The sequence below is a fragment of the Diadema antillarum genome, unplaced genomic scaffold (genome assembly GCF_040938485.1).
Source record: "Diadema antillarum isolate AM-2024a unplaced genomic scaffold, OU_Dant_1.0 seq00000301_RagTag, whole genome shotgun sequence".
NCBI lineage: Eukaryota > Metazoa > Echinodermata > Echinoidea > Diadematoida > Diadematidae > Diadema > Diadema antillarum.
In genome coordinates, this window is record NW_027271324.1 from 920,001 (window position 1) to 929,986 (window position 9,986).

Consider the following 9,986-nt stretch of genomic DNA (forward strand, 5'->3'; position numbering starts at 1 on the left):
ATGCGCGTAGTAGCAAAACTCAACGTCATTTGCAAGGAGATGATTTTTAAGCCGCACCTCGACTACTTTTTATTATAAAATGTATAGCAGGGCTTACTTTTATCTTCCATCGTTCATTTTCTCATATTACGAAAGCTCACGTTAGCCAATCAAAGCCATTCATACAGTATATATTTTTTTAATGTCATGAAGGGTTAATAGTATATTTAAAAGCAAAACTGGTGTCCTTATGTATTTTTGCAAACTTTAATTTGTACACGTGTAGGGTTTTTTATTTCAGTCCGAAGTGTATCGAGAAAGAAACCTGTTAGGTAGCCGCCAAGTGGTTCACCGATGCCGTACATGAGGGCTATCAACCCTACCGCGCTCGCAAACCTGTCCACTGGTACAGTCTCGTTGACACAGATCACCATGAGTGGACTCGATGCTCCGGCACACATACCGCCCACGAAGGCACTCGCGCTCAGGACAGGCATACTGGTCAGCAGAGGGTCGACTGCGAATGTCAGCGCGTTGACCACGGATAGCAGAATGGACAGCTGCACACCGGTCATCAGATTCCTGTCGACAACGGGCCCCTGAAAGATGCGGCCGATCAGGTTACCGACCCCGCCGATGGACGATAGCAGCACAGCCTTGTGAAGTGGGATTCCCTTGACCACTGCGTGTGGGACTAGAAAGATCATCCAGCCGACGTGTACGGTAGCCAGCAACATGAACGAGAGCTGTAGGAACACAATGGCGGGTTCGTCTCGCATCAAGGAGAGGTCCAGGAACCGCATGACGCAAAGCAGGGCTGACTTACAAAGAGTGAGAACGTGCGACGTGACGGTCGTACAGGGACGGCATACATACGATAGAAAATCTTGTGGTGATGTCCCACTGGATACTGAACTGAGAAGTCGAGTTCTTTCAATATTTGTATCGGTTGAGTATGGCGCTTTGTCGTTCAGGACGTGTGCATGTTCGTCCTTCACGAGTGAATCGCTATTATTAAACGTAAAATAACCGTTGTCTTCGCAAAAGCTTCCTAAAATTTCCTTGTTCTCGTCGTCACATGATTTGTATGTTCGTCTTTTCATCGTCATTTTCGACGCAGCCCTGAGTTTTTCTTCATCCGGCATGCTTCCTTCCGGCTGTTGGGAATCGGCACGAAGAGCAGACGACGTTGTCGGCTCAGCTTTCGCGCCTTCTTCAGTGGGATGGTGTTGCTCGATGTCTGAGACAACATGCGTTCCACCATTGCTCTCTTCTAGGTGAATCGAGTCGTTACCCTCCCTCACGAGGGGTTGTTCCATCCCCTGATCGTCTTGCGGTTCACGGGTCACCACTGCCGTAATCATCAGATGGAAGTTGATGGCTGCGAGGAGAAGGAGCCCCCCTCTCCAGCCATACAGTCCCAACATTTGTTCCGTAATGACGGGAAGAGTGATCATACCCACTGCCGGCCCGATCTGAGCTATGCCGTATGCCAGGGCAAATCGGGACCCAAAGATCTTGTTGAGAGCCATAATGGTTGGCAGACTCATCAGAGAGTACCCGAGTCCTGGAAGAAAGAAAGAAAACAAGGAAAGAAATAAGAAAAGGAAAGAACATGACAAAATTATTTCAATGATAATGAACATTATTACGACTCGTCAGTGCATGGATGAGAACACTTCACGAAGGAGATAGATTAAGATTTACACACTGATGATAAATCTAGCAGACGGTAGTTTGAAATGGCACATTTTTTTTAATACTCTGCTGTACTTCATGTTTACATCATTAATGTTCTGAGCACCATCCAATTGTCATAAGCAGGCTTTTCATATCACTCGTGTGTGTGTGTGTGTGTGTGTGTGTGCGTGCGTGCGTGCGTGTGTTGTTTATGTGTGAATGTGTACTTTGTATAGGATACCTTCTAGATTCACTCACCAGTGAAACTTAGGGCTCCCACCATTTCGTCTCCATTCGCCGCGAAGGATGCCAGAGCAAGAGATACCGTTGATATACACGATCCAAGCACCATAACAAGTCGGCTTCGTGTTACTCTATAGAGGGCGCTCGTTAGTGGCCCTGTGAACAACAATAGAGTGGTGTCGACAACAATAAAAACAACACAAAAACAACACAAAAAACCTTTATCTGAAGTCCTACAATTAAAACGTGGAATGAAGCAAACAGTTACTAAACCTCAGATTTAAACGGACGCTTTATCCCCTTTATTAACTGTCTCTGTTGAAACAATATCTAGCCAGTGGTATGGACTTTTTGGCAGAAATATGAACGATTAACATAGGGAGCATTTTCTAGAGACTCTCGTCTTCTCTGCAAATAACTAGTTTAACAAATACTTAAAATCTTGGTGTCTTTTAAAGGAATAAAAACCCAAATGTAAATGTGGATTGAGTGAAAGCAGCAATATTAATAGAACACACGTCAGTGAAAGTTATTGAGAAATAATGGACAATCCTTGGACAAAAGCTATATTTAGTTACGATGCAGTTATAAATCCCTGGGTAAGAACACTTCTACACTTCATGGCATCATTGTGAACAACAATATTATAAAGAAAATTTTAAGAAAGGAGAATTCCACAAAATCTATTTTTTCTTTCATAAAAAATGCACACATTCCATCGACTTGTTACTGACATAATCATATCACATGTAATATATCCCCCTGCTTTCCGAAAGAGGTCAAAAGCTCTAGAGAGAATTGTTAAATTTTATTTATTGAGATTATTTTCGTTATACTGTTGTACATAATGATGTCATTAAGTATAGTGGCATCCTTATCCAGCGATGACGGCATCGAAATTCAATGTAATTTAACTTTTAAACGGATTGTTCGATTTTCCTCAAACTTTCACAAATATTTATCACTAGCATTGCTGCTGTCACTCAATCCACATTCAAATTATGAACATACATTTTGGGCTTTCGTTTCCTTTAAGTGGAATCTTCGGTGATAGAATTATTACTTAAAATAAAATCAACTTTACATTTGTCTCTTTAGTCAAATATTTTCCAATACATGTGAAACCAAAGCACAGTTCTTGTAAAGACCTACATCGGTACTCATTTTTATCGAAGACATGCAAAACATTTCATTTGAAGATTATTGTTTGTATCATTACTGTTTTACGTGGCCGCTACGAAAGCAGCAAAAGCTATAATAAATAGGCAATAAGCAACCACACACGGACCCCAAATGCAATTAATTAGAAATACAATACGCTTACCGAGACCAAACGTAAGTCCATGACAAAGTCCAAAAGCGAGCCCAATTTTGCCAGATGACGTGCCCAACTCGGTCACCATGTCGGGAAGCAGAACCCCGAAGCTCTTCACAGTGCCTACCTCCAGAAAGCCGCTGATGAAACGGCCCGCCACTACCACCCAGCCGTATCCGAATTCCCTCAGAAGCTGCCCCATCACTCCTGGAAGGCTCGGCAGGACACACTGTGAATGGAAGGCGGTTGTCGGCTTTCAAATAGCGATCTGTCGGCAGATGGGAGAGAGAAAGAGGGGCGGGGGAACGTGGGAGGGAAAATTGATGGAGAGGGACGGAAGGCAGGAATATAGGGGGTGGAATAGACAGACAGATAGAGCAAGGGAGGGGGGAGAGAGAGAGTAGCATGTTACCAGCCGTAAAACATCCGAAGGTGTAATAAACTAATTAGATGCATACTCAAGAATCTGGTTCTCATTTGAAATCTCACTTCTCCGCCCTCTTCCCGACCTGCTCCTCCTCTCTCCCTTTTCTTCTCCTCACTTTTTTTCTTCTTTTACAGTTATAGAATAAGCGTACTTAGAGTGGAGGCAGAGTGGTTACATGAATTGCAAGTGGAATTCCACTCCGTATTAATGTTGACTTAAACCGAGTAAAACAGGAACAAGCAAACAGAGTGGTAGACGTTTTGTTAGAATCAGACACAGTAAAAGAAAATCATGGGATTTCAAAATTTCGAATGTTTTGGTGCTATGCATATTAGTAAAGATGATGATATCATAATTACTTGACAAGTTTCCCCATGACTGTAGACAAATCTTACAATAACTTTAATTTGTACTATCATGACATAAAAAAACAACAACCAACAAATCAATTTGAATTGTTGGTTTCGCATCAAATCATTGCAGTGTAATGTTGTATGGGGAAAGTGGGTTACAGTATAAGCTAGATTATGGACCACAAACCTGAAATTTACAACGGGAGAGTTATAGTGACATCATTGTCTCTCCAAGCATTTTGCACATGAGTCGAATATTACTGCTATACTGTAAATCATGAGGATAGATGAAAATTCGCCAACTTTCTTTTTTTTTTCTGATTTAGATGAAGCGCCTCTTATCCTTATTTTTTTGTTAGTAGTCCTTTTAACGAGAATTTCCGCGAACATTATTATAGTTGTCCTGCATTTCAGTTATTGTGTGAATGAAAATGTGAAGAGAAACAGATGCACTGGACGATGATGGCAAGTAAAGGTGCCTTGCTACGTGGTTGAGTTGTCAGTATGTACGCGAGCATTTGTGGCCTCGACATTATGGGTGCACGTCACGAGACCGACACCCACGAGTCATACAGCCCACCAGTCATACAGCCCATGAGTTCGACTCTAAGCAAAAAAGGCCCACGAGACCGACACATTAGGCCTCGTGATGTATCTGTCGAACTCATGGGCTGTTTTTACCTAGTGTCGAACTCATGGGCTTTATTTACCTAGTGTCGAACTTATGGGCTTTATTTGCCTAGTGTGGAACTCATGGGCTGTACGACTCGTGAGCTGTATGACTCATGGACTTGTTTCAATGTCGAACTCGTGGGCTTTATGACTCCTGGGTGTCGGTCTCGTGGGATGACCCCGACACTCCTGCGTAACCAAAGTTACAAGAGATTTCCACTGACCATAATGATATTACTCTCATGCATTGCCATGTATCGACAAAGAGAACAGAACAGGATATAGGTGTACCAATGAACATGGTTTCAAGAGGAATGCATGTGGAAGAAAAAGATAATGTATACTCGTGAATATAAATTATAGGTATTTCGTGTATTTTTTCTCTTTGATACGTCATGGTCTCCAGTAAAATACCAAGGTAAATTACAAATCAAATATCAAGCATATAATATCAATAATACTTTAAGAATAAGGATACATTAAATGATATACCTCAAAATAATTGTTCTCTTAATTATTTCTCCGCAGTGTTATGCACAGTACAGTTCCAAAGCTTGGAAGAGCTAAAATGTTTGATTGACAACAAAGCACGAAAAAAAAAATCTTTTTTTTTGTTATTGAAAAATCAAGACATCTCGGTTTTTAAAAAAATCAAATTAGCTCGACAAATGTAAAAATCTACGGCTCATATACCTTGTTCCCGTCCAATAGGGCAATTAAGACGATGCATAGTACATTTTCTGTGATAATAAAAATATTGACTGATTATGGTACTACTACTACTACTATACTACTACTACTACTACTACTACTACACTACTACTACTACTACTACTACTACTCTACTACTACTACTACTACTACTACTACTACTACTACTACATACTTCTACTACTACTGCAACTGTGTATACTATATCTACCAGGGATAAAGTATACCACAATCATCATTATGACAGAAATAGATATCACTATGATGATGATAATCAGGGGCGGATCCAGGAATTCTGTAAAGGGGAGCGCAACTAATATATCTGGTGCCACTTCCGGGTTTCATTTCATTTTTTTCTTCTTATTTCTTTTGTTTTTAGCAAAAAATAAAGGGAGCGTGCGCCGGTTACGCCCCCCTCTGGATCCGCCACTGATAATGATAATATTATCAAAAAGAAGAAGAAGAAGAAGAAGAAGAAGAAGACGAAGAAGAAGAAGAAAAAAGTAGTGTATGATTAAATTCACAGACACAGTGACTGTGGCAATGATGATTGTAACAATGATGATATTACGTCATTATTATCCCTTACTGTTGAATGTGTAAGTTTTCACGCATTCGTTTTTGGCAACTCTACTGTCAATGTGTGAAGAATCGATTTACACTAAATCATCATATGAAGTTATGAATTATTTATGGTAAATCATGATTAATAGATCGTTGTGGTCAAACGTTAATTCACTTCCACTCGATTCAGTACGAGTATCTAACTTGAGCACAATGTCCTTGTCTGGCTTTTCAATCACTATTTTCCTCCAGAGAGACATAGTTTTCTAATAGCCTAGGTGGTTCTTTTCCCTACGATGAAAAAGTAATCGTGTAAGGGGTGCACGCACTTCAGAAGCGCATATCATCTGAACAAGACTATAAAAAGCATCTGAGTATATATATATATATATCTCAAAATGGAACAAAATAGTAATAGATAGAATTGAGTTAACATAAATATAATTTTTCTGGCTGTAGACACACAAGGTTGTTGATAGATAGATAGATAGATAGATAGATAGATAGAAAGATACACATGTAGGTAGAGATGAATGACAATAAGTCTATACAGACAACTTGATATAATAGATACATAAGTATACAAAAAAATGAACAAGAACAAAATGAATCATTGTATATTATACACTGACATGAGAAACTGTGCTTCAAATTTACGACAGTGCATTCTTATATAGCTTTCATGCTTGAGGCTACCACATTGCATTGGGACGTTATCGTTCGTCTCTTGATTGGTCATCCTATGCAGCAGCCAGCCGTATCATCAGCGGACAACACTTGTCTTACAGCTGCTGTGGCTAACGTTACTCTGACTGAAGTAAATGTTTCGTGTTGCACATACTGCACATTAATTTGCATGTGTGCACCTCACCTTTTTTTTTCACCTCCTAAACTCATGACACAAATAATAACCAACGAAATACCAACAAAATACCAAGTGAAATGAACAATTTTAGTATCTGATGAAGATGTCAAACTTACCACGTTCTTGCCTGCATTCCTCCGGCGCCGAAATCACGAAATCATTGTTTAGCGATACCTGAAACAGATAAATAGCGCACCGCATCTTACATCGCACTTAACCTCCCAAACGGGTTTGATCACTTTTTTATAGCTTTGTCTCCACAAAAGAGATGAAGGAATGAACGCCGCCTCCGTTTTAATTAAAAAAAAAAGAGCGGGGGAGGAAGAAATGGATACAGAATAAACAAACAAGTGTATAACCCACGGATTTGTGACGACAATAATGCGAGCTGTTTGTCCCGATGCCGTTGAGGTAGATGACGACTCTGGCGTTGCTTCCGACAAGTTTGAGAAGGCCACAATCCCGGTTGCGACTCCTCCCGAGCTCGATCGGGGTACAAGGGATCACACCGCTGCATTCTGTCCGCCTTCACACATCGATGTCGTAACGATGCGACCTCGTATACACACACACACACACACACACACACACACACACACACACACACACACACGCACACCACCACCACTATCACCACCACCACCACCACCACCACCAATAACAGCTACGATAGAAACTTGCTAGAATATCATACATTCCGACAAATTCCTGAAAATGTTGTGTGAAAACTGAATTTGATCGAAACAACGTAAATTAACTTAATCGGACAAAAAAAAGAAACATTATGAGACGTGTATGTACACGACACAGCCTTTGATCAGGTCCTCTCCCCAAGGTATATAGCCTGTTTAGTGTAAGCATTGTTCTTCAAAAGGGCTCTGCCATTACCATGCTACCGTTACCAGGTGATTATAGCCATTATTATGCTTCTGGGTCGAGAGGGACATCACGGAATGGATGACAAAATCTCGTCAAAGGGCGCACCAAGCATCCGGCAGGACTCGAATTCGTGACCTCCATTTCGACTTCTAGAGTCGTAGCCACTACACCACAGTGCCTATACTCATCCCACCCATGAAAACCATCCAATCGCTCAACAAACAAACAAACAAGCAAACAAACAAACAAACAAATAAACATAAATTCAAACAAATATACGAACAAAACTACAAATTTGTCTATTTCTTTGTTTTCGTTACAACAGCACATCCCATGTTCAATATCAATTTTGTTTCATTTTGTTAATATCTTATTCATACAACACTTTAATCATCATAAATCCTTAGTCCACAGTTACTTCGTCGCCGTAATCGATGAAATTTGGAAATAAAACACGGGTCATTGTTGAACACCACACCTAGATTGCCCGGCCCCTCCACACACATAATACAAAATGAGTCATGTACATAATATATTAATGCATGTAATTACATATCATGATCATACAAAGACAAGAAGGTAGTTTTTCGTGAAACCTGTAAAGGAGGAGATTCTTCAAGAATTAAAAAGCCTACATCCAGAAATGCTATAAAAGAGTCTCCTTCCAAGAAATTGCTCCGACATGTTTGTAAAGTATGGGCTGATGTTCAGAATCTTGTTTTGTTTGCCTTTTCAAAATAGATAAACAAATAAGTAATAACATTTTGTCAAAATATTGGCCAAGAATTGCTCACGTGACTTAAAATAATTCCACCACTTCATGTGTGACGTCAGAATTTTCCAAAATAGCGCTCCTCTGTGAAATCGTTTGACCTGGTCTCATGATTTTACGAACTTGCGATATTTTAGAATATCCTGACGTCACACTTCCTATGATAGCCTATAATAACTCATTTGATAAAAGCTACTAATAGGCAACCATTTTGTGTGGTACGATTTACACAGATAGCTCTTGTGACAGCTGGGAAGGGAGGGGTCGCTTTCTATACATTACGCCCGTCCCCCCCCCCCCCTCTCCCCGAAAAAAAAGGTCACGTCGATGTTTTCCTTGAAAATCATTGTATAAGCTGATATTTTCGTGAGGGTCTAATTTTCGCGAATTTCGAGAATCATTGTTGAATCGCGACTTATAAACAACACGCGAAATTGTCGCCATACGCTGGGGTTTATCGTTTATAGGGCAGTTATACACTGCAAAAAGTCCGGTGTTAAATATGAAACACCGAGCTGGTGTTAAATTTCCGGTGCTCATTTATTGTGTTAGATTAACACCTCCGGGTGTCATTTAAAAATATAAAATTGTTTTTGAATAGTTTCTTAGTCGCTATTCTTCTTGTTGATTTTTGTGAACACAATTACACCATAGTAACACCAGTTGGTGTGGTCTCATATTGAAGCTGGACGGGTGTTATACCATTGACATTAACACCAGCAATATCAATTGAACACCATGCGGCGTCATTGTTGAATTAACATCAGCGCAGTGTCAAAAATATCACCAGCTACAGTGTCAAATTAACACCACGAAGTGCCAGGTGAACACTTTTCAACACCATCACAACATACTTTCTATACACCTGCGATGTGGGTGTGGTCCTCTATTGACACTTGATCGCTGTTAGATTTAACACACATGGTGTTAAATCTAACACCGATGTTTTTGCAGTGTAGCGCACAATTACGATAGCATTGGTGTCAATCTCGCGAAAATGTCGACGATCTCCTCATTCGCGAGAATATCTGTTCGCGAAAATAACAGCTTACTATATATTTTTTTTATTGCCATTTACGAGTCTTTTTTTCACAAAATATACTAGTTTTCGATTTCGAATTCAGGGAGGTAAAATCTAAAAGAATACAAATAGGATTTCCATTTTCATTTGTTCAGCTGCATGGTGTTTAATCCCCTTCATTGTGTGCACCTTTTCACTAGATTCGGCCCACTCAGAATAGTTCATTTCTTTCGATTTCCTGCCTATAGGCTATAATTATATAGGCCTACCTGGGCGTCCATACAAGAAAATTGACGTATTTTCGGGGACATGTACTATAGGCACCATAATTATCTATGTCAATGTCATGGAAAACCCCGCAAGATGGGCAATATCAAATATAGCTATAGTTATGTCACGCTCAGCCGGAGAAAGTATATCATACAGCAAACATACACTATACAATTTGAATTAATTTTCTTGAAGATCACATAAGTCCATTATAGAGTTAAATCTGACCAGTGGA

General features: G+C 40.1%; 1 protein-coding gene across 1 annotated transcript in view; it reads right to left on the bottom strand.

The window, feature by feature from the left end:
- LOC139730324 (monocarboxylate transporter 12-like) overlaps positions 1-3,419 on the bottom strand; it is a 4,516-nt gene extending 1,097 nt beyond the window's left edge. The window contains exons 1-3 of the mRNA XM_071641195.1: positions 3,227-3,419; positions 1,918-2,058; positions 305-1,546 (exon numbers count right to left, since the gene is read on the bottom strand). Of these exons, the coding sequence (XP_071497296.1) occupies positions 305-1,546; positions 1,918-2,058; positions 3,227-3,419 (1,576 nt within the window). The remainder of the gene's footprint in view (positions 1-304; positions 1,547-1,917; positions 2,059-3,226) is intronic.
- Positions 3,420-9,986: the final 6,567 nt, after the last annotated feature.